The 26,148-nt window shown below is 45.1% G+C and overlaps 1 protein-coding gene across 3 annotated transcripts in view; it reads left to right on the top strand.

The window, feature by feature from the left end:
• Nucleotides 1–26,148, top strand: part of ctnnd2b (catenin (cadherin-associated protein), delta 2b) — a 1,166,477-nt gene that overhangs the window by 860,249 nt on the left and 280,080 nt on the right. For 2 of the 3 annotated variants that reach the window (XM_080203490.1, XM_080203509.1), the window contains exon 10: nt 14,776–15,013. In XM_080203490.1, the coding sequence (XP_080059616.1) occupies nt 14,776–15,013 (238 nt within the window). Of the gene's footprint in view, nt 1–14,709; nt 15,014–26,148 lie in introns of all 3 variants that reach the window. The other variant, XM_080203498.1, reaches the window with a different exon arrangement.

The following is a 26,148-nucleotide window of genomic DNA, read 5'->3' as shown; positions in this document are numbered from 1 at the left end:
TGGACGCTTTAAGTCTGTAGTCAGTTGGGCAGAAGTTGGGAAGAAATCCTCATAGCAGGAAATTGCTAATGATGTAATTGTTCAATTATTTATTTTAAAGAAAGACGTCCTCCCACCATCTTTAACAGTTTCCCCTTCATTTCTTTTCTCCTTTGTTCATTCCTCTTAATGTACTTGCGTTAGAGTATCTGCAACAGAAGTTCCCTAAATTGATGCGGATAAGGCAGAAAAATGCGGTTGATATAAGAGTTCCGCCATAATAACGAATGGTGGAGCAAGCTCAAGAGGCTCTGAGGAAGACTCTCGCCTCTATATTTTTACGTTCTGATGAAAAATATACAAATCAGTGATTGAGAACCACAGAATTACTTTGATTATAAAACAAATTAGCAATTTAGTTGGATATTGACTTTATATTTTATGGGGCAGCATAGTGGTTAGCAGTACTGCCTCACAGTGCCAGGGACCTGGGTTCGATTCTGGTCTTGGGTGACTGTCTGTGCGGAGTTTGTACATTCTTCCCGTGTCTACAATGGTTTCCTTCGGGTGCTCCGATTTCCTCCTACAATCCAAAGATTGCAGGTTAGGTGGATTGGCCATGCTAAATTGTCCCTTCATGTCCAAAGATGCATAGGTTAGGTGAATTGGCCATGGTAAATTCCCAGATTAGACTGAGGGATTGGGCTGAGGTAGGGTGCTCTTTCTGAGGGTTGGTGCTGACTGGATGGGCTGAATGGCCTCTTTCACACTCTCATGATTCTATGTCTGCGGAGCTGTGCTTAACTTTGACGCCTTCTGATTTAATTAAGGTTGCGGTCTACCATGCATATAGCTCACATGTGAAAGCAGTTTGGTTATGTTCAGCTTGACTCCAGGTGGGAATGGGGCCATGAATGTGAAAACCTGTTGAACTACCTAGGAGGCCAGGCAGTGGAAAATGTCACATACTTTTACTATGGCTTTTTACTTGGGCAGGATAGAACCATTATTATAGCTTGATGCTGACACCATGTTCCATTCCATGGTCAAATGCGCCTTAACTGGATGAACATAAATTTTTGTAATAAACGGAAACAATATAATGGATTTGTGAAGCTAAAGGCACTGTTCAAGAACAGTATGACTGCCTTGGAATTGTTTCTCTTTAAGTTCATACATTGGCTCTTTTCTTTATAGTTTGGTACATCTTGTTCCGAGAGCATTATATCTAATGCTTCGTAAACTGCTGATGCTTGCCTGAAATTTTGCAGTTATAGTTGTACCAAGCAAGTGAAACAAGATGTAACTCAGAATGTATTTGCTAGCTATACTTATTGCAATGAAGGGCACTGATCTGCTGCAAGGCACAACTAAAGTTCTAGCTCTGAGCAGAAGAGGAGGAAAGAATGCGGTTTTCCTACAAGTTCAGTGTGCCTCAAGGCATTTAGCAGCCAGTGACTTTGCTGAGATGTTGTCACTGCTGTATTTATGCATAGCAAGCTCTCGTAAACAGCAATGTGACATTGAGCTGATACACAGTGGTTAGCACTGCGACGTCACAGTGCCAGGGATCCGGGTTTGATTCCCGAATTGGATCACTGTCTGTGTGGAGTTGGCACGTTCTCCTCATGACTGCGTGCACTTCCTCCGAGTGTTCCAGTTTCCACCCATACTCCAAAGATGGGTGGAAGCTGGTTAGGTGATAGGTTAGGTGGTTTGCCATTGCTAAGTTGCCCCTTAATGTCAGGGGGACTAGCTAGGGTAAATGCGTGGGGATATGGGGATAGGGCCTAGGTGGGATCGTATAAGTGCAGATTCGATGGGCCGAATGGCCTCCTTCTGCATTGTAGGATTCTATGATTCTATAACTTGTTATACTTTCTAAGTGGTGTTAGTTGAGGGATAATTTTTAACCAGAACACTGGCTAAACGCTTCTTTAAAATAGTCTCATAGTATTTATTTATGTTTGCTTCAGAGAGCAGGGCGTTTAACACTTCATTCAAATAGGGTGGTACAGTAGCACACTAATTAGCACTGTGACAAGGATCTGAGTTTGATTCCCAGCTTGGGTCACTGTTTGTGCAGAGACTGCATGTTCTCCCCATGTCTGCATGGGTTTCCTCCCACAATCTAAAAGATGTGCTGTTTAGGTGCATTGGCCTTGCTAAATTCTCCCTCAGTGTATCCGAATGGGTGCCGGAGTGTGGCAACTCGGGGATTTTCACAGTAACTTCATTGTAGTGTTATTGTAAGCCTACTTGTGACACTAATAAATAAACTTCAAACCTTAAAAAACTTTAAACAAAGGATGGCATCTCCAAATGTCTGTCAAAATATTGCTCTCAGACATGTGGAGTGGGACCTGAACCACAAGAACCTGATCCAGAGACAAAAGTGCTGCCAACTGAGCCACAGCTAAAGCAAATCAAGAAATCGTTGCCTTGGTGATGTTGGCCTTTTTTTTAAAGTGTAGCTTTCAGGAGGAAGAGAAGACTGAGGAGGGTAAGGGGTTGTGCACAGCTTTGAGGGCCTGGCAGAGAATTAATTGAGCAGGAGAGAGTTCTTTATGTTTTGGCTGTAAAACAGTGTGGGTCTAGGGAGGAGAGAAGTCCTGGGCGATGCTGAGAGGAACAAGAGGACACAAGCAAAGTTCTCAACAGTGCTGATTTAATACTATACAATAGAAAAGCTCATTAAGTTCTAAGTGTTTCAAATGTTTCTTGTGTTTTGTAACAAAATGAATACTCTTTGTTCCCCTTTCTAACTTTGAGCTGATAGCAAATAACATACATCCTGAATATCATATGTGCAGGATCAACAGCTCCCAGCCTCTGTGAAAGAAGTAATTCTAATTAAGATGCTTCAGGTGTCTGATGCCATTGCAGGCTCTTCCCAAAGGCAGGTCCTTGGCTCATCATCCGCTGATGCTTCCTCCTGAACTGTTTTTCTTAGCAGCATTCGTCAGTTGGGGTTTGCCATTGCCTTCCACTCTCAGGGAAAGAGAGAGGAAATAGTGTACCCAGCCAGAACAGGAATCCAACTCATACTGTTTGTGCTAATCTGAGCCACATGCTAGCCATCCAGCCATCTGACCTAACATGTCCCTTGATGTGTTTGGTAGGTAGTTAGAACAAATAGTTTCCTCTTATGGAGAGTCCAGAGGAAGAGAGCATGTACTTAAAATTAGAACTAGGCTGTTCAGGGGTGATAATAGGAAGCACTTCTTCACACTGAAAGTAATGGAGGTCTATAACTCTTTCTCTAGCTCTCTCATACTCACTCTCTCTCTTCCAAAAATTGGAGGATTGGGATTAATTATAAATTTCAAAACTGAGTTTGGTTGATTTTTAGTTGGCAAGCATAATACAAGTTATGGAATCAAGACAAGGTTCCCATGTTACCCAGAGCAGGAGATACAATGTATTTTTAAATATTTTGTTTATTTAAGTAAAGTTGCAATAAATTATTTCAGTGTGTAATAAGGATGAGGGATCTTAGTCGCATGGAGTGATGGGAGAAGTTGGGACTGTTCCCTTAGAAAATAAGGTTAAGGGGAGATTTTATAGAAATGTTCAAAACGAGGAAGGCTTTTGATGGAGTAAGTAGGGAGGAAGGAGGAGAAAAGAGAAATGCTTGTATGGGTTGACATTGAAAGGTGCCATGTAAAAATAAAAGTTTATTTATTAGTCACAAGTAAGGCTTACATAAACACTGCAATGAAGTTACTGTGAAAATCCCTCAGTCGCCATACTTTGGGTCAATGCACCTAACCAGCACGTCTTTCAGATTGTGGGAGGAAACCCACCCAGACACGGGAAGAATGTGCAAACTCCACACAGACAGTGACCTGAAGCCAGGAATTGAACCCGGGTCCCTGGCACTGTGAGGCAGCACTGCTAGCCACTGTGCCGCCCATTAGATTCTTGGAGCTGTTAGTTTTTAAGCTGTCTGCAATGATAATTATCAAACTTACCCAGTGGCTCTGGAAGCACCTTTGGAACCCTCAGCGTGTGTTAAATGCATTAAAACTGCGATCTACACACTTATATTGATGGAACCCGAAGTCTAATAAAAGATGATGTACAATCACAATATGTTTCTTGAAGGTTAAGAAGTATTGGTTAAAAATGCCTCCAGTGGAACCATTGTAAAGAATGAGAGTGTGGGGTCTCAGTGTGAAAACAGCTGCCATCAACAATGATGCATTGACACAGAGTATCTTGAGGACAATGATGAATCACCATGGTTACATACAATAAGAGTTCTCATTGCTAAATTCTACTGCAAGTTTTTGTGAATAAATCTTTTGCAGAAGTCACCTTAACGTTTCCATCTTCCACCTGCAGATTTCAAATCCCATTAGTGAGATGAGGGACTAAATTCCTGTGACTGCAGCACTCCACATTGATTGCTCAGTTATCTCTGCAGCTCTTGATAATACTTCATCATGCTCAGCACCTTTTGTTCATACTCCTCTTTAATAAATGCATTCATTTGTTTTCGCCGTTACGTTCCAGTACACGTTGCTCTCCCCGATGCCAGCCTTCGGTCAGTAGCTGTTCCTTCTCCCCTCCGGGTTAGGAGACACTGGAGTCACAAAATCGAAAGCTACATTCCAGTACACTGCTGAGGGAGGGCTGCAGTATTGGAGATTAAAGCAAAATACTGCAGATGCTGGAATCTGAAACACAAAGAGAAAATGCTGGAAAATCTGAGCAGGTTGGGCAGCGTCTGTGGAGAGAGAATAGAGTCAACGTTTCGAATCAGGATGAGCTGGACGAAGCTCTGGCAAAGGGTCATCCAGACTCAAAACGTTGACTCTATTCTCTCTCCACAGATGCTGTCCGACCTGTTGCAATATCAATAATGTGATCTTTTTGAATGAGACGTTACAGTAAAGTGGGTGTAAATGATCTCACATCAGGGGAGTTTTCACAATATCCTGGCCCATGCTAATTTTCTGAGTAACATGGCAAGCATATTATCTGGTCATTAGATCGTTGTTGTCAAATCACCAGGAACTGGTTATGTTCGAAAATTGGCTGCTCTCTTTCCTTTGGGATGTCCTGTTGCCCCAAAATCAGGGTTTTATCCACTTATTTCCCCTTCTTCAATTTCTCCTTGAAGACACTGGGGCAAGTGAGGGAATGGTTCCTCTGGCAGTCTCACCATTCTTGTGTATTGCCCTCCTGACCACCCTGCATCCAACGCATGCTGTACCAGTGCTGGGAGCACTTGGTACTTCCATTGAATGTGCTGTTACAGGCGTGGTAATCTCAGATCATGAGGAAACCAAAGCATCCATCTCTCTGGGACAACAGCAGTTCCTCAAAGGCAAGAAGAGCAAGTCTCCCAAGTGAAGCTACTAATTCCAATGCATTTTTGGCTGTTCCCTCAAATAATTAAGGTGGATAACTATTGTAATTAAAGTTGAATTATATTGAATGATGTTGAACATCCTGGCACTCTTAATGACATCGGGCTAAATCTTACTGTCGTAAGATCTGTAGGGTATAACCGATGGAGAGAAACACGCCAGTTTTCTCGCCGGAAACAACACTGCCATTTTTTGCTAAGATTTAACCCATGGGCTCTTTGTTTAATGTAACTGGGGAGTGTGGGCTTTTCTCTGAGCATCACATTGAAAAGCTGTCTTGCTGCTAAGCTGCACTTGTCAGTCTTCAACTGTTTCTACATTTATAATAGGAAGGCTGGTGCTTAAATGGAATTAAATGTAATTTCCAGCATAAGGACACACCATTTTGTCCAACTGCTGCTATTTACACTCAACAGAAGCCTCCCTGTTTCACCTCACTCCACCATCAAAACCTTTTATTCCTTCCCCCCCCGTATTCTTATCTAGCTTCCCCTTACAGGCACCTACGTTGATCAAACTCAGTTTATGTGGTGCTCCAGAGTGAGTCATTTTATGAAGTGTGAAACACTCTGAGATACCTAAGATGCCGTTTGACAATATGAAGATGTGCCACTTATTCAGGCAGAGATCAGGTCTCGCCCACCCCTGCGTCTGGGCATTGATTAAATGACAGCTGATTAAATGTTCCCTCTGTCACCCTTCCTAGAAGCTTGAAATTGTAAGTGGAAAATGCTAGAAGTGCATCTGGGTTGACCAGCATCTGAATCTTTGTGGGGGGGTGGGGGGGGGGGGTAGAGGGGCGATATTGAGCCCATGATTTCCGTTTGCAGGATCGCTGGCGGGGGTTCAGCATTCAGCAGAAGCCGGAAATCGCGAATCTCGCCGGCGGAATCGCAATCACTGATTTTTGCCACCTTCGCCGTTGACGTAATTAGATTCACGTCTATGACGGGTGTGAATTGGTTTACAACACATTTACATACATTTCCATATAATTAAAGACCCCCCTCAACATCATACATTGCCCTGAGCTGTACTTTCACAGCTTGCTGATATGATGACACATTGGCATGGTCTACAGCAGGTTCACTGTGAACCTGTTGTAGAAATCCCCCCCATGGGGACATAAAGGTGAGTAGAGCCCCCGGTGGGCCGAGGCACATGGCCAGGTAGTTCTGGTGTTGACTGTTTGGGAGTGGAGGGAGATCCAATGCTGGCAATTGACTGTTGAGGAGGTGGGGAAGGGGTCCGACGTTGGCAATGACTTTTAGTGTGGGCGTGGAGGAGAGAGAGGGGGTGTTGCCGACTTTGATTGCAAGTGCAGGGAAGATCCTGAAATGTTAGTAGCGGAGTAGGATGAGGGAGGAGAGGTTATATTTTCCTCTGACCACAGTGCAGCCAAGCTTTACTGGCATGTTTGGGCCCCACTTGTTGACATGATGATGTGAAACATGCCCTCCTGTTTTCTTTCTTTCATAAAGTGCCATAAGATCTATAGAGTAAACTTCGCTAAAGGGAAACACACTGGTTTTGAGTCAGACCCTGGTGGGGGGGAGGCTGAATAGACTGGGACTTTTTTCCCCTGGAGCGTAGAAGGCTGAGGGGTGATCTTGTAGAGGTCTATAAAATAATGAGGGGCCCAGATCTGCTAAATAGTCAGTATCTTTTCCCAAAGGTAGAGGAGTCTAAAACTAGAGGGCATAGTTTTAAGGTGAGAGGGGAGAGATACAAAAGGGTCCAGAGGGGCAATTCTTTCACACAGAGGGTGGTGAGTGTTTGGAATAAGCTGCCAGAGGTAGTAGTAGAGGTGGGTATAATTTTATCTTTTAAAAAGCATTTAGACAGTTACATAGGTAAGATGAGTATAGAGGGATATGGGCCAAATGCGGGACAATTGGGACTAGCTTAGGGGTTTAAAAAAATGGGTGGCATGGACTTGTTGGGTCAAAGGCCCTGTTTCCATGCTGTAAATCTCTATGACTGTAACACTTTGCCATTTTTTGATAAGGCTCTACCCTTTGAGTTGATGCATCACTTTTACCCGAATCACCCCACTGCAATATCATAAGAATCCCCAAAGTACAGCAGGAGGTCATTTGGCCTATCAAGTCTGTACCAACCACAATCCCACCCAGGCCCTATTCCTGCAGCCCCACACATTTACCCCGCTAATCCCCCGATTGCAATCTCTGAAATTCACTGTCCCTAGCCAGTAACATAATCAGGTTCACATCCATTACACATTTAAATAAATTTCAATGTAATTAAAGCACCCGCTCACCACATAATCCCCCTTGCCGTATTTTCTAACACCCAGGGATCCTCCCAAGGACATAAAGGTGATCATAGCCCCCAAATGGGGAGGGACGTGACCAGACAGTGTCACTAACCCCCCCCTCAACTCTGCCCCCAGCTCAGTGTAGCTGGACTTTGCCAATGTGTATAGGACCTGCCTCTCAAAATGACAGTGTTCGGAATTACAAGAAAAATTATATGTACCCAGCAAGCATGAAAATGGGAGAGTTGCAGATCCATTTTTGGGTGAGTTTTTACACCCAATCTTGTACACGTAGTGCATGAAAAAATGGGTTAGACTTTCTAGCTACTAGAGGCAGTGGGCAGGGCTTAATTCATCAGCTAGCAGTAGTGGGAGCTATTGGCATGTGTCTGCACATGCACAATTCCAACAGCAGAGGCCTGATATTAGCATCAATTTAGCATGGCCAATCAACTTAACCCACGCATCTTCGGACTGTGGGAGGAAACCCACGCAGACACAAGGAGAATGTACAAACTCCATACAGACAGTGACTCAAGCCAGGAATCGAAACCAGGTCCTCGGCGCTGTGAGGGAGCAGTGCTAACCACTGTGCCATCATGTCGCCCCATCATGTTTAAGAATTCTATGAGGTGGTGTGACATTTCACAAGTTTGCCAGTCCTGTGGCAACGTGAATTGCCTTCCCTTTACACAACACTCCCAAGGGGGTTTAACACTATACCCAATCAATGATCATGGAGGAAGCCAATGCTATGTAGTATACTACTGAGGCCTGTGGCTTGCTAATTAGTTGTTCTGGGAATTAATTTAGCCAAAAGGTTTTTTAAAATGGATGTTATCAGAAACATTTTGTTCTCTATAATTGACTTGGACAAAGGAAGAGTCTTTTTCGCAATTTGAATGGTCCAAGTGTCATTGGCACTATTTAAATGCACCACGTGTGGTTAGCATTACTTTAGTGTGCCATGTGACACTTTCATTATTTAAATATATTGCGAGTCATCACACTGTTTAAATGTTCCACATGTCATTTACACTATTTAAATGTATGGCGAGTCATTTAAACCATTTAAATGTGTCTCATGTAATTTGCATTAGTTACATTTAGGAGTCGTTTGCATTATTTAAATGGACCACGTGCCAGTTAGACTAGTTAAATGGACCAAAGGCACAGAGTAATGATACCACAACTGTATGGGTAAAAAGAAAAGTTCAGTTGGCAGACAAAGTCCGTTATTAAGTAAACGAGCGGCGGAATCTGGCCAGAAAATGTCAGATATATGCCGAGAAACACGCCAGTTTTCTCTTCAGCTCCTGCTACACTCTGTCGTTAAAATCAAGAGGGCGTCATACAGGGGACGGGGCCTAAACATGCTGGCAAAACCCGGCTGCCCTAGCCTCCATCATTAGAAAGCACTCTAGTCAGAACCTGAATAAATCTTCCCCCCCCCCACCAACCCACCACTGAAGTCTCGGACTCACCTCTCCAACACGGGCCTATGCTGCTAGCCCTAGCAGCAGAGACCTGTCAGCTCTCTTTCTCTGTCTCAGGCCTCTGCTGTTGGAATTGTGCATGTGCAGACACATGCGCAATAGCTCCCACTACTTCTAGCTGATGAATTAAGCCCTGCCCACTGCCTCTAGTAGCTAGAAAGTCTAACCCATTTTTTCAAGCACTATGTGCAGAAGATTGGGTGTAAAAACTCACCCAGAAATGAATCTGCAACTCTCCCATTTTCATGCTTGCTGGAAACTTGTAATATTTCTTGAAGTATTCCCTTCATTGTCATTTTGAGGGGCAGGTCCTAAAGACATCGACAAAGTCCAGCTACACTGAGCTGGGGGCAGAGTCGAGGGGGGGTTAGTGACACTGCGTGGTCATGTCCCTCCCCATTCGGGGGCTATGATCACCTTTATGCCCTAGGGAGGATCCCCAAAACAGGTTCATGTCTGGATGTTAGAAAATATGGCAAGGGGGATCATGTGGCGAGCGGGTGCTTTAATTACATTGAAATTTATTTAAATGTGTAATGGATGTGAACCTGATTATATTACCAGCTAGGGACAGTGAATTTCAGAGATTGCAATCTCGTCAGCACGATTCACAGTTTCCGGGTTTTGCTGGATCTTACGCCCCTGCTGCTAGCCCGTGGAAGAAACATGTGGCCTTATAATCTGGCCCAAGGTCTGATGCTAGTTTGACAACACAGTTAACTAAAAGTGCATGCCATTACCAGCCATGAATGCTCCATATTGGTAGGGGGATTGAATTTAGGAGTCGCAGCATCATGTTGCAATTGTACACTACTCTGGTGCGGCCGCACTTGGAGTACTGTGTGCAGTTCTGGTCCCCACATTACAAGAAGGATGTGGAGGCTTTGGAGAGGGTGCAGAGGAGGTTTACTAGGATGTTGCCTGGTATGGTGGGGAGGTCCTATGAGGAGAGACTGAGGGATTTAGGGTTGTTTTCGTTGGAAAGAAGGCGGCTAAGAGGGGATCTTATTGAAACATATGAGATGATTAGAGGTTTAGATAGGGTGGATAGTGATAGCCTTTTTCCTCGGATGGAGAAAGCTAGCACGAGGGGGCATGGCTTTAAATTAAGGGGGGGTAGCTACAGGACGGATGTCAGGGGTAGGTTCTTTACCCAGCGAGTGGTGAGGGATTGGAATGCCCTGCCTGCTGCAGTTGTAAATGCGCCTAGTTTGGGGGCGTTTAAGAGATCTATGGATAGGTTTATGGACGAAAAGGGATTGGTATAGGCTAGTGGGTCATTGTTTTTGTAACTGGTCGGCGCAACATCGTGGGCCGAAGGGCCTGTTCTGCGCTGTAATGTTCTATGTTCTATGTTCTATATCACCATTCATTGTTTTGCCTAAGTGCTAGAATGTAAGCACACACATTTTGTTTTCTTCCTCTTCAGTTCACTTCCTGCTGGGCCTCTCTTCCTCGGGCACTTGTTGACTTCTGTCACCCAAGCAAATAGGCATTAGTCATTCGCACGCCCTTTTGCAATTGTTGGTAACCTATTAAAATTTTCATCCTTTTCTTCAAATCCGTTCATGACCTTACCCATCCCCCCATCAATGTAACATCCTCCATTCCCTCCCACAGCCTTTATCTGTTAACTACCCCCACCCGCTCCCATACCATTGACAACCGTGCCCTCAGCTGCCTAGGATCTAAGCTCTGGAATTGTCTCTCTACATCTCTCTGACCCATTATCCTCCATTCAGCCAGCCTCTAAAACCTAACCTGTTTGATCAACTGTCCTAACGTCACGTTTTAGTCTGATGACACTTCTGCAACGTGGAATGCTTCAACCACATTAAAGGCACTACATAGATACAAGCTCTTGTTATCATTTGAGGGAAAAATCTTTCAAGTTTATTATGGAACAGTCCTCACCCAGACCGGAATTTTCCCGGGAAACGTAGCGGGGGTGATGGACCATGCAAAGGTCCATCGACCGGGGGCGGGATTTTCTGGTTTTGAGGCAAGCGTGGCTGGAAAATCCCACCCCAGCGTCTATATGCGTACCTCTACCAGGAGTCAATGTAGCAATGGGGAACGGGAATCTGGCCAGTTTTCCCTTCCCTTATGCATGGACCCAGAGGCCAGTTATGGATCCCTAACTGTAATCAGATCAGCTAATTCAGTACAGATTAGCACATCCATTTTTTAAAAGCTGCTTCCAGGAGTATTGAGTATGATGCTGAGCAGACAGCAAGTTATTAGTAACGATTTACTCCTCTCCTTCTGTTGGCTGTGATACCGTGAATGCCAGCTGCCCCAGAAAGTGAGTGCAAGTGAGTCATGTATTAGACCATGGGGAGCAGCATCGATGCCAAACCTCATCTTATTCCCAGAATGTGGGTATTGTGTATTCAGTTGCCAAGCAAAAGCACTGTTTAGAACTGAATGGTCCGAATGGACAGTTCAGAGTCAAGTGCGCAACATGGGACCGGTGCCACATGTCAGCCAGACTTTTTAACACCATCAGGCTCCCTCCCATGAGATGCAAGCTGGCTTTTTAACAAAGTCTTGTCCTTAGCTTTCTCACACAAATTCTTTGGGTTTTGTACCATAAACACTGCAGTTCAATTCTCCAGAAAATGACCTGATCAACATCCAAATGTACCTTCACTGGATAGTGATAGAGAGTGCTACCCCATTGGCCCCTGGTCGAGGTACGCGTCTAGTCACAGAATCCCAATAGTGCAGGAGGAGGGCGTTCAGCCCATCGAACCTATACCAACGACAATCCCACACAGGCCCTTTCTCCTGCAATCCCACTAAGGGGCTACTTAGCATGACCGATCAACCTAACTCACACATCTTTGGAGTCTGGGAGGAAACCGGAGCACCCGAAGGAAATCCATGCAGACACAGGGAGAATATGTAAATTCCGCACAGACGGTGATCCCAGGCCAGAATTATATCCCGGTTCCTGGCATTCTGAGGCAGCAGTGTTAACCACTGTGCCACCTTTCCCTTCCCTGTAAGAACCTGAGTCAATGTTCACCTTCCCTTTGTCTTCATTCTTCCTAATCCATGATTTAAACATCACTAAAGATGCAGGGTCTGCAATACAGGAATAAGAAGCAAACCATTAGTTCCCCAACAAATGCATGTGAAAACTGGAGTAATTCGCGCTGGTTTCTTCAGTGGGAGTTCAGAGACAAGTCTCCCACGCTGTGTGCACTGCACAGGTCATCAGTGTGTATATCATTAAAATTCAGGGGGCAGGGTCTATTCCCGCTGGATAGGCTGCCAGCACTGCACTGAGCAGGCCACTGATCAGAGCATGCACAGTGGCCCCTGTTTGCTGACCTCCTGGTTCTAGGCAAGCTCAGTTGCTGGCCAGCCCACGATCCCCACAATGCCGGCCCTCCGGCCCTCCACCCCTCCCCCGCCACATGGCCCAATCGCTGGCCCCCTCGACCATTCCCAGATCAGACCCAAACCCTCTCGACCTGCCCCGATCTCCAACCCCTGGCCCCAGCCCGCCCCAATCTCCAGCCCCCGCCCACCAACAGTGCTGATCCACTCCCCCTGCAGTCCTGATCCCCCTGAGCAGGTTGACCACACCCCCAGCCTGCCCCCAACACTGGCCTCCCTCCTTTTCCCACCAATCCCTACTGCAGAGTGGCAGCGGGCCCCCCTACCCTCACCAATCGCCCCACCGGGCCCTGGCCCCCATAAGCCCCATGCCCGATGGGCAGTGCCGAAGTGCCCCTTGGGCTACGCCAGGGAGCCTAGGCTGGCACTGCCAAGGCGTCAATGCTCAGGGGGCACCCACCCCAATTTCAGAGCGGCCCCAATTGCCCCTCCTTCAGTCTAGCAGGATTGGGCCGTTAACCCCCCGTTAGTGGGGAGCTGCTGTAATCCTTGCTGGAGTGAATCACTCTGGCGGGGATGGAGGAGATGTTCGCGAGCCCAGAGACTTCAGTTAAATTATATTTAAATGACCATTTAAATGGCCTTGGCGCCCCCCCACTGTTTTCCGGCACGGAGCTGATGCTGCCAGAAATCCGGCTATAGGACATGCTATTGGGGCGCAAATGCTCGTGCGAACCCCACTAATCGGCCGATGTGAGAACCTCCCAACGGGGTGGGAGAATCACAGTCATGTTCTAATCTCATTCAGCTTTCTCCCACTGACCGTAATAATCTATAAGTAATTGCTCTATAAATGTCAGATTCACAACATCAGTTTTTAACCTAAAACCCACAGGATGAAGCAGGTTACTAAAGAGTATTTGAAGCTTTGGGATTTCCACGTGCCTACCCTTCATTCAATGTAATCCTATTCTCAGCCAGCCTGGACTTTTTACTGCAAATGCCCTTCAAAGCATTTGCTCAGATTTATTTCAAATGAGTTTATTCCTTGTTTTGCCTGTTTAGGCTTTTTTCTGATTGCTGGCAGGTTTTGATTTCAAGACCAAAGACACAAACTTCACAATGCAGTCAGTATTCCAATTTAATATATTAGCTAAATGAATCAGCAGTGGAAAAGAAATCCCTCAGGATTTTCCAAGTACTTTACTGTCATTGAAGTATTAAGCCGAGTCAGTGTTGTAATGTAGGAAATGTGAGACTTACAGCAGAAATATAAAAAACACCTGATAATCTCTCTTTAGGCTTTGATTGAGGCTTTAAATGTGACCAGCACAAGAGGAATAATTCTTCGAAACATAGATTCCCTTCTGTGCAGAAGGAGACCATTTGGCCCAACGAGCCTGCACTGACCACAGTCCCATCCAGGCCTATCCCTTAACCCCAATTATTTATCCCATTAGGCTGCCTGGTACTAAGGGGCAATTTAGCATGGTCAATCAACCTAATCCGCACATCTTTGGACTGTGGGAGGAACCTGGAGGAAACCCACGCAAACACGGCGGGAACATGCAAACGCCACACAGTCACCCAAGGCTGGAATTGAACCCGGGTCCCTGGCGCTGAGGTAGCAATGCTAACCACTCTGCCACCGTCCTGCTCCATGGCTCATCTCCGAAATACTGCCGAGATTTTTACATTCACTGGAGAGTTTCCATCTAATGTCTCATGTGAAAGATGGTGCAGCATTCCTTCAGTTACCGCACTGAAGTGTCAGCCTAGATTTTTCATGTAGGCCTCTGTAGTCGCACTTAGGCTCACAACCTTCTGATGCAAACATGAGAGAGCTATCAACTGAGTCATAACTGGCAATGTGGAAGTAATTTGTGAGCTATAAAGGGCTCTGGGACGTCCAGAGGTTGTGAAAATGCACTATAGAAATACAGATTCTTTAGATCACAGCTGATTTGCACTCAACTTGATTTGCTCATCTTTGATTGATATCCCTTTGTTTTATTATCTCACGATAAACTCAGTGAGCTGTCAGGGAATCAAGGGCTCACCATAATTAAAGATGATTAAAAGGCAACAATCTTTTCAAAGTTTTAAGTAGGCGTGAAATGTGTTTTGTTTTTATGTTCTGACTGTGGAGTGCTTAAGAGGATTCTGACGTTAATTTTGTGTCCTCCCTCAAACCCCCCCTGTACATATCTGTGGTGTTCCTTTTGCCTAGACCTGGTGAACCATTTCTGTGAGCAGGTCCTCAGTTTTTTGCTTTGTCCCTACTTTCCCATTGTAGCCCCGTCCTCCCCTGCTGTTGACTCCGTACCCTTGCAGCGCACGGGCAGCCAGAACACAGCGACCTACCAGAGGCCCAGCTATGCCACCGGCCCGGCAGCCAATTACGGGGACCCTTACCGGACACTGCAGTACTGTCCCTCTGTGGAATCGCCGTACAGCAAGTCTGGACCAGCCATCCCACCTGAGGGCACCTTGGCACGGTCACCTTCCATCGACAGCATTCAGAAGGATCCCAGGTGAGTGACAGCTTCTTTTGTTCTTTTGTTTGATTTCCCAGGGGATGAATGCCATTAAGAAAGAGACCAACTTTAGTGTTGCAGAGAAAGGTTAAGTTTGTTTAAGGTGGTGGATGGGGTGACATTCATTGCTCCACCACGGGTACACAGTGACAGCAGTGTGCACCATTTGTAAGATGCACTGTGGAAACCCTGCAAGTCTTTTTTGGCAACACCTTGCAAACCCGTGTCCTTGACCGCCCCAAACACCAAGGGCAGCAGATGTACTGCCAACTGCAAGTTCCCCTCCAAGTCAAACGTCTTCCTGATGTGGAACTATGTCGCTGTTTCTTTCTGGTCATTGCATCAAAGTGTTGGAACTTACTGTGGATGTACCTACACCACACAGATTGTAGTGGTACAAGAAGGTGGCCCACCATCACCTTCTCAAAGGCAACTGTGGGTAGCCAATGGCCCTCACATCCCATGAATGAATTCACGTATGTATGTAACTTTCCTTCCCTCTTCCATTTCAAAATCTTTTTTTTTGCCATTTCAATTCTCTTGGGGGTTCACCGTCCCTATGATCCTGTCTTCCAGCAGCCATTCTTTCAGTCTGCGGCTAGAAGGTGCACTTTTGGAATGCAGGTTTTTTTTCCAATTGTCACTGCATTTGAAGGAGAACCTTTCCACTTAATTGCACCCAGACACACAGGCTTCTATCTGTCAGCACTGAGGAAACCAATGCACCATTTTGTTTCAACATGCTATTCTCAATGAGTCATCCTTTTTGGAGTACAAGGCCCAAGAAGATCTAAATCATGGATTACCATTTCCAACTCCATTCAATTATCATCCGACATGTGATATACTGTGCTAAATTGATAATTTCATTGGAAATTCCCAAAGGACCAGTTGAAAATTATTCCACTGCATGGAAAAATGGCTGACATACTGTGACACAGGGCACTGTCTGAAGTAGCCTCTTTCTTTGAAAAAAAACCTTTCTCTGTTGCCAAGCGTCTTGCTGTCTTTGCTCACATGAGTATTAAGGGCTGAAGCTGCTTTGTTCCCGATCTGAGTTTGGGTTTTATCGGAACAAGGTGAATGTACTTATATTAAAAATATTGGTTTAATTGTGCTAGTAATATAGTGAGATTTTTGGAGCTTCTGCATAAAGGCCAAAGTTTTCAGTTCAAAACATTTTTCTTGTCTCTTGGGTTCAACTCAGAACTCGGTGCTGTCAGTTTTCCTCAGGTCAGATGCCTATGAGAAGCTATTGGATTGGACATGCGTTGACTAGATTTGCATGCTATTCAGGAAAGTTCCGGACTGTTCTATTATGCCTGTAAAGTTTCTGTCTCCATGCACACAATGACCGAGCTCCTTGGGTTTTTGCTTTCAGGTTGCTTTTCACTTTTAAAGGGACAAACCTTATTGCAGCGACGTACTGTCTGGATTTATTAAGGAGAGCTACTTTTGGTCCAGTGTGGTCAGAGGTTACAGTCTTATAATAAATTGTTAAAGTCTCCAAGGTCCCCATCCCCCTGTGGTATTCTTGACCCAGTGAGGGGCGTGAATGGATGGCAAAATTCTGAAACCTTGCATGGATCCACTTAAATGCGTGGAAAACCCACGGTTTAATTCTTCATCAGGATTTGCCTTTCCCCTGTTTACTTAGTGCTTTTTAAAAATGTATATGTGGTTTAGAAAGCAGGCCATACTCCGTCACAGTGTAGTCAGTGTAGTTGAGGTGAGTTCCTGTTTTTGTGAAGATGGCGGAGTTGGGGGGGGGTGGGGGCGAAGAGGGAAGAAATCTTGTCACATCAATTTTGAAGACTTTTTTATCATTTTCTATTCTCTGTGCAATGCAGGAGCTCAAAACTATCAGGGGGAAAAAAAAAATCAAATGAAGACACGGAACATTGTGAAACACTACATCTTTTTGTACTTGCTTGAATATTGCGCTTGAATATTTTAAGGGCTTCCAAATGAATCCCTCTATCTTCTCGCCTTGGTATTCTATAACGTTGCTTGATTGGACCGAGCTCCCATGCCTTTTGCTTTCTTATCTCAAATTTTCTTTTCTGAGTCCCAAAAGCCTCCCATGTAAAATGAGAATTTCTTTTAATTTGATATTAAAATTCAGCAACTGCTCCCTCAGTGTGGGTGGAGTTCGAGATAAAGCAATGTGTGTGGTAGTCATTTCTTAATGGTGCAATACTAAATCACTGGGAGCTCACTCTGTCAAACTATAGTCTGCATAATAGCTACAGCCCTTCCTAAACTTGCCTGCCCCCCAGGATTGCCCCGGAGTCTTCAGGAATTAAACATGGCTGCAAATGTAGGAAGGAAATTTTTGGGCCAGTAAAACAAAATGTTCTCCTGTTCTCATTGAATATTTTTGCTTATTATCTATGACTATGTCAGAGGTTTGAAAAAAAGGACGTTTGAATGGATGGCTTGGTTAAAGGCAGGTGGTCATGTAACAAAACTTCCAGAAACCAGAGTTGGCAACCCCAATTTTTAAAATTTATTTTCCACAGGATCTGGTTGTGGCTGGCGAGGCCGGCATTTATTCCCAATCCCTAATCATCCCGATTGGTGACCCACCATCAGTGTATGTCCTATGCAGTGAAGGCAACTTTCGGAGGGGTGTTAGGTAGCAAGTTTTGAGATTTTGACCTGGCAGCAACGCAAAATCGGTGACACATTTCCAAGTCACGATGGCGTGTGACTTGGAGGGGAACTTACAGGTGTTGGTGTCCTCATGCATCTGCTGCTTTTGACCTTGCAGGTAGTGGAGGACTTGAGTTAAGAAAGTGCTGGCGAATGAGCCTTGTTGAGTTGCTACGGTGCATCTTGAGAATGCTGCACACTGATGCCACTTTACCTCAGTGGTGGAGGGAGTAGTTAATTAAGGCAGTGGCAAGAGTGCTGATCAAACTGGCAGCTTTGTTCTGGATGGTATTGACACTTTTGAGTGTTGTTGGAGTTGCATTCCTTAACAGGAAGGAAATGTGCTGCCTTGCTTCATCTAGCCCACATGTGACTTTAGACCCATAACTCCCCTTTAAAATGGCTTAGCAAGCCACGCAACTGTATAAAATATCTACACAGTCTGGGGCAGCTTGCTGGCACAGTGGTTAGCACTGCTATCTCACAGCACCAGAGACCCGGGTTCAAATCCCAGCTTGGGTCACTGCCTGTGCAGAGTTTGCACATTCTCCCCGTGTCTACATGTGTTCCTCTGGGTGCTCCGGTTTCTTTGCACAGTCCGAAAGACATGCCAGTTAGGTGCATCGGCCATGATAAATTCTCCCTCAGTGTACCCAAACAGGCGCCGGAGTGTGGGTTTTCACAGTTACTTCATTGCATAATGTAAGCCTACTTTTTATACTAATAAATAAACTTTAAAATAAGAATAAAATTCACTGGACTACCCAGCATAAATCCTGGCACTGGACAAAGGCACAGTCAACCCTGAAAACCTTTCCTCACCACCATGTGGGAACTAGTGCCAAAATGAGGCAAGCTATCCCACAGACTAATCAAGCAACATAACCATATTCAAGAGTGGAATTTTACTAGCACATCCGCCCAAGGCTCATACAATCCCGCTTGAGACCAATGGAGAATGCAGTTCTCTGAGCTTCACCTGCCACCAGAACCAGGGCAGGCATGCCAGTAAAACTCCGACCGTACAATCAGACCTTTTAACCAGTGTCCCAGATTCTTCCATCTCCATCTTTGGGAACATCTTGTCCCATTAGCAGGACTGACCCACTGAAGCTGACAGCATGGTGGTGCACAATGTGGAGAGTCCTCAACATTGCCTCTGAACCCCATGAAGGCTCAGGTTAGCAGGTCATACATGGGCAAAGGAACCTCCTTCGGGGCTGCTAATTCTGATTCCCACCTGCTGCCCTCTCCCGGCTGCTAAAACTGTTCTCGTCCATGGTGAGCACCACTAGAAAGAAGCACCGACGGCAACAAGGACACAGAATGTACTCTCGGGGTGAGGGGGGGGAGAGGTGGGAGACTTCACTGTCCATCAACAGGAGTGCCTTGGTAACATTCCTAGTATTTGAACTGGTAAAGTTCTAAAGGACATATGTACCAGATTGGGCAGGTGATGAGAGACCCAATACAAAGGAAAAATCTACTTCACTCCATCCTCACCAATCCATCATCTGCCCATGATTGTATTTATAGAATAGATTCAGAACAGAAATAGTAGCTCAAAACTGGTATCTCTAAGGTGCTGTGGTCCATGTTCAATGTTGTCTCTAAGCCACATGGCTTCACAGCACCCAGAAAGTTCTCACCCAGCTTGTGCAGAAGTCGACCCCTTTAAGTTACCATGTTTGTGCAACCATGTAAAAAAGAACGGGATGGATCTGTGTAATAAATCAAATCACCCACAAAAAAGCCATTATCAGCAAACCAACAAGTCAACCTAGGTTCAGTGTGGAGTGCAGGAGAGCATGCCTGGAACAGAGCCAGGCATAGTTAAAAATAAAGACTCCAAACTGATGAATTTACAATGGAGGACTGCATGCGTATAAACAGTGAAAGCAATATGCTTTGGACAGAGCCACATAATCCCACGATCAATGGATGAGATCAAATCTCTGAAGTGCTGACACATCCAGTTATGAATGTTGGTGAATAACTAACCGACTATAAGGAAGAGGAAGAGGCTCCACAAATATCCCTACACTCAGTGATGATAGGGCCCAGCATGCGAGTGTAACAGATGGAGCTCAGGATATTGCCATCATCTTCAGCCGGAACTGCTGAGGAGATGATCTAGCTCACCCTCCTCCTTATGAGCCTCACCATCACAGAAACTAGTCTTCAGCCAATTTGATTCTCTCTGCATACTGTAAAGGGCTGGCTGAACGCACTGAATATAGCAAAGGTCCTGACAGTATCCTGGCTGACAAGTTATGCTCCAGAATTAGACATGCCTCTATCCCAGTGGCTCCCAACTTTTTACACGTCACGGCACACCTACACACTGTGAAAAAATTCTGAGCACACCTGCTATTCCCTCTGAACTGCGTGCCCTCTCATAAAATACATTTTGGGGTGATCAGAGAGAATGGCGATGTGGGCAAAAAATGCAGAGAGTTTCAGGAAACACAGGTTTCCATGTTTTACTGTGCGTGTGTGGGTGCCAAACATCTGATTTTTACCATGACAATGCTGAATACCGATAGCTTCAGTTCCTGCTATTACAGTACCTGGAAAATGTAACAATATAAATGTAAACTGTATAAAGGGAACTTTGATTTCCTTAAAGACACAGTATCCAATTCATACAAGATAGTCTGAATCAGTCATCAACGTGAATATTGACTGTTTCCCTCCATGGATGCTGCCTGATCATCTGAGTTTTTCCAGCATTTTTTCTTTGTACGTCAGATCGGAGCAGCATGTTGGCACAGTGGTTAGCACTACTGCTTCACAGTGCCAGAGACCCAGGTTCGATTCCCAGCTTTGATCACTGTCTGTGTGGAGTCTGCATGTTCTCCCCGTGTCTACGTGGGTTTTCTCTGGGTGCTATGATTTCCTCCCACAGAGCAAAGATGTATGGGTTAGGTGGATTGGCCATGCTAAATTGATCCTTAGTGTTAGGGAGATTAGTAGGGTAAATATGAGGGGTTACAGGAATAGGGCCTGGGTGGGATTGCTATCGGTGCAGACTCGATAGGCTGAATGGCCTCCTTCTGCACTGCAGGGATTCTATGATTTCAGCATCTGCAGTATTTGCTTTTATATGAATATTTTGAGTACTATTTGAGTACCTCAGGTAGAAAAATGTAGCATGAGAAAAAAGCAATAACAAAATTAAAAAAGGAAGCTGAGGGCCAGACAGAAGTGTCAGCGTAATGCGAATCTCATAGAATCCCTGCAGTGCAGAAGGAGGCCATTCAGCCCATCGAGCCTTCACCAACAATTATTCCACCCCGGCTTCTATCCCCGTAACCGCATGTATTTACCCTGCCAGTTCCCCTGACACTAAGGGGCAATTTATCATGGCCAAATTACCTAACCCACACATCTTTGGAGTGTGGGAGGAAACCGGAGCACCCAGTAGAAACCCGCACAGACACGGGGAGAATGTGTAAACTCCACACAGACAGACAGTCACTTGAGCCGGGAATTGAACCCTGTTCTCTAGCACTGTGAGGCAGCAGTGTTAACCACTGTGCCACCGTGCCACCCTTCTCACCTCTAGGCATTAGCTAAACATAACTATAAATACAGGTTATTGGCATGGTTGTGATTTTCAGAATAGTGTATGCCATTTTCTTTACCTCTCTGAGTGTCTTTCTCATTGCTCCCAGGGTTTTTGCATCCTTTTTGAGTGTTTGCTCTTTGTGTGTGTGCGTGGGGCACTTTGTCTTCAGTTTCAAGTCCTGTTGGCCATATGCTCTGGCCTGATGAATATAAAAAGTCTAAACTGTGCTTGTGCAGCTCTTACCTGGCCGGCGCTTGCGCGAGAGGCCTGAGATTCATCGGGTCTTGGAGGTGCTGACCGAAGGTTAGTTTTAGATAAGTTACATAAATTTTTAATCATTTCGAATCCATTTTTCGTGGCAGACTTAGGTGGCAGGGGTGGGGAACCACTGCTCTAGTCAATCTGTTTCAGTGCAACTGTAACATCTATCCAACAGAATGGAAACTTGCTCACTTGTCCTGATCACAAAAAGCTAGACAAATCAATAAAGAAAATGAATGGAATGCTGGCATTTATAGCTAAAGAAATGGAACATAAAGGGGAGGACTTATTGTTGCAGCTACACAAGGCAGTGGTGAGACTGCACCTGGAGTATTGTGCGTAGTTTTGGCCTCCTTATTTAAGGAAAGATGTAGCAGCATTGGAGGCAATTCAGAGGAGGTTCATTAGATTGATTCCAGCGATAAAGGCTTTGTCGAAAAGAGATTGAACAGTTTGGGCCCATACTTTCTGCAATTCAGAAGAATGAGGGGAGATCAAATTGTGGTATATAAAATGACAAAAAGTATGGATAAAGTAGACATGGGGCAGATGCTTCTTCTTCTGGGGCATTCTAGGATGAGAGGTCATCGTCTTAGGATAAGGGGGAGCAAATTTGAAAGAGTTGAGGAGAAACTACTTCTCTCAAAGGGTTGTGAATCTGTAGAATTTGCTACCCAAAGTGCAATGGATGCTGGGACAGTGAGTAAATTTAAGGAGGGGTTAGACAGATTTTTAATTGGTAATGGGTTGAAGGATTATGGAGAGAAGGCAGGAAAATAGGGATGAGGAGCATATGAGCCATGATTGAATGGCAGAGCGGACTCGATGGACTGAATTCTGCTCCTATATCTTATGAACTTCTAAATCCAAACTGGCCAACTACTGCCCCAACAAAAAAAGCTGAATTCCAGAAATGAAGTAAGAGCAACCTCCCTAAACATTATGGCAGCATTAGAGCTATTGTAGATCTGGTAAAGTTAAAATCAATGGGAATCAGGGGAGATGCTATTAAAAAAAGGCTACAATCAGACCTTGCACAAGGGAAGGTGTTTGTGCTCATTGGCAATAAATCATCTCAGCCCCAGGACATTGCAGCAGGAGCTCGTCAGGGCAGTATCCTTGGTCCAACCATATTCAGCTGTTTAATGAGTTACATTCATAAGAACATAAGAAATAGGAGCAGGAGTAGGCCATCTAGCCCTTCGAGCCTGCCCCGCCATTCAATAAGATCATGGCTGATCTGTCGTGGCTCAGTTCCACATTCCCGCCCTCTCCCCATAACCCTTAATCCCCTCTCTTATCAAAAACCCATCAACCCGCGTCTTAAAAATATTTAGCAAGGTAGCCTCCACCACTTCAACGGGCAGAGAATTCCAGAGATTCACTACCCTTTGAGTGAAGAAGTTCCTCCTCAACTCCGTTCTAAACCTCCCCCCCTTTATCTTGAGGCTGTGCCCCCTAGTCCTACTATCCTTTCTGAGCGGGAAGAGTCTCTCCACCTCTATCCTATCCATCCCATTCATCATCTTATACATCTCAATGAGATCTCCCCTCATTCTTCTAAACTCTAACGAGTACAAGCCTAGTTTATTCAGCCTCTCCTCACAGCTCAACCCCCTCAACTCTGGTATCAGCCTAGTAAACCTCCTCTGCACTCCCTCCAAGGCCAAAATATCCTTGCGTAAGTACGGCGCCCAAAACTGCACACAGTACTCCAGCTGCGGCCTCACCAATGCCCTATACAGCCGCAGCAAGACCTCCCTACTTTTATATTCAATCCCCCTCGCTATGAAGGCCAGCATCCCATTCGCCTTCCTGACCACCTGCTGCACCTGCAAGCTGGGTTTTTGCGACTCATGCACAAGGACCCCGAGGTCCCTCTGCACCGTCGCCTGCTGCAGTTTTTCGCCATAAGTAATAATCCTTCCTACCATTATTCCTACCAAAGTGTACCACCTCACACTTGCCAACATTAAATTCCATTTGCCATTTCCTGGCCCATTCGCCCAGCCTATCTAGATCCTTCTGTAGACTCTCCACACCCTCCGCACAATTTGCCGTTCCACCAATCTTGGTGTCATCAGCAAATTTCGACAACCTACACTCGGTTCCCTCCTCCAGATCATCTATATAAATGGTAAATAGCTGAGGCCCCAGCACCAACCCCTGGGGCACTCCACTAGTCACCATCCGCCAATCCGAATAGCACCCGTTGACCCCCACTCTCTGCCTCCTACTTGACAACCAATCCTCTATCCATGCTAACACCCTACCTCCAACTCCATGTCCCCTGACCTTCTGCAATAACCTCTTGTGAGGTACCTTGTCAACCGCCTTCTGAAAATCAAGAAAGACCACATCCACCGGCTCTCCTCTATCCACCGCCCTAGACACATCCTCATAGAACTCCAGTAAATTTGTCAGACACGACTTCCCTTTAATGAAACCGTGCGCGTCTGCTCTATCAAGCAATTCCTCTCAAGATGCCCCTCTGTTATAAGGTCTGCAGTGGGGATATACACTGATGACTGCACACTGTTCTGTTCCATTTGCAACATCCACAGATATGAAGCAGTCCATGCCCGCATGCAACAAGATTTGGACAGATTTGGGCTTGAGCTGATAGTGACAAGTAACATTCATTTCAGTAAGTGGCAGGAAATCATCATTTCCTATAAGAGGGTATTTAACCACTTCCCTTGACATTCGGTGGCCTGATCATCAGCAAACCCAACTTTCAATATCATTGACCAGAAACTTAAACTGAACCCAACTAAAGAAATACTATAGCTGCAAAAACAGTTCAGGGGCTGGATGTTCCTTTATACGTAGGTCATGCCCAGTCCCCTCAAAGACTGTCCACCATCTTACAAGGCCCACGTCAAGTGTGTGAGCGGATACTGTTCACTTGCTTGGATAAGTGCAACTCTAACAACACTCAAAGTTTCACACCATCCAGGAGAGAACAGCCTGTTTGATCGACAACCCATTCACCACATTAAACATTCACTCCCTCCACCACCAGCACACACTGTCTACAATGTCCATCTACAAAATGCACTGCAACAACTCACCAAGGCTTCTCCCAAACCTGTGACTTTTACCACTTAGAAAGATAAGGATGGTAGGTAGATGGAAGCACCACCAGTTTCCCTCCAAGTGCCACATCATCCTGATCTGGAAATGTATCATCATCACTGGGGTCAAAGTCCTGGAAATCCTATTTAACAGCACTGTGGGATTGCTTTCAGCAGTTCAAGAAGGCAGCAAGGTGGCACAGTGGTTAACACTTCTGTCTCACAGAGTCAGGGGTCCAAGTTTGATTCCAGCCTTGGGTGACTGTTTGTGGGAGTTTGCACATTCTCCCTGTGTTTGCTTGGCTTTCCCCAGGTGCTGCTCCCACAGTTTCCTCCCACAGGCCAAAGATTTGCAGGTTAGGTGGATTGGCCATGCTAAATTGCTCCTTAATGCCCCAACATGTGTTGGGATTAGTGGGGTAAATGCATGGGGTTATGGGTATAGGGTAGAGGAAGGGTCTGGGTAAGATGCTCTTTTGAATAGTCAGTGCAGACTCAATGGGCTGAATGGCCTCCTTCTGCACTGCAGGGATTCTGTGATCCTGTAAGGCAGCTCACCGCCACCTTCTCAAAGGCAATTAAAGGGTAATAAATGCTACCTTACTGTAAATGCCCAGATCCTGAGAATAATTTTTTTTTAAATTTCATGCAACGTTCTGCTTGGAATTGTTGTTCCTTCAGAAATAATGGGTCAAAATCTTGCAATTTCATAGCATTAGCTGTCAATGCCCTGGATTTGGTAGTGTCGATGTTATTATGGTAGCAGGTTTTAACACATGATCTGAACTTGTGCTTCTGGACATCAAAATACATCTCACCTGAATTCCTATGTAATCATTCTCTTGTTTCACTCAAAGCATCAATATGTCATTCAAAATCTTGCAAACGATGCATTTCCTGTCTGCAAACACTACTTCCTCTTGTCACAGTGAGCAACTAAACATTTCTATCAGCATTTGTTGTCATAAGTTACTGTGTGATGACAACCCATTCAATTTTACGATGCAAATCACCATATTTAGCTTTGCATCTTGGCCATGAGGTGACTTGTGAATAAGCTTCAGAAAATCCCACTCTCCCACCATTGATGTGCAGTAGTTTGGTTATTTCACTAATATTTTTGACTAAACTAATATGTCATATTCCCTCTCCTTTTTATAAGGCAGTGATTTTGACTCATGGTTGAATGAATATAGAAACAAGGCTTGTCTGTGCTGACCTCAGGGCATCCCAAAGTGAATTATAGCCAACAAAGTACCTTGGGAGTATGATCACTGTTGTAGGAAACATATCAGCCGATTTGCACACCTTAAAGTCCCATAAGCATCCATGAGGTACATTAACAGATAATCTGTTTTCTTCAAGCTGTTTGAGGGATAAATATCGGCCTTTTTCTTTTTCTTCAGAAGGTGTTTTAGGTTTTCTTTTAACAGTACAATAATTTTCTTTAATGTCATATTAATGCCTTAATGAAATCCAGCACCTCTAACAGTACAATACTCGCTCAATGCTAAACTAGAGGTAGAAGCTGACAAACATCATGTTGTATGTTCTGTAAGTCTTAAGAG

Source organism: Carcharhinus amblyrhynchos, chromosome 2, assembly GCF_965287045.1.
Source record: "Carcharhinus amblyrhynchos chromosome 2, sCarAmb.v2.hapA, whole genome shotgun sequence".
In the NCBI taxonomy this organism is placed as follows: domain Eukaryota; kingdom Metazoa; phylum Chordata; class Chondrichthyes; order Carcharhiniformes; family Carcharhinidae; genus Carcharhinus; species Carcharhinus amblyrhynchos.
Note: the sequence above shows the minus strand (reverse complement) of the source record. Positions and strands in the feature narration are given on the sequence as shown.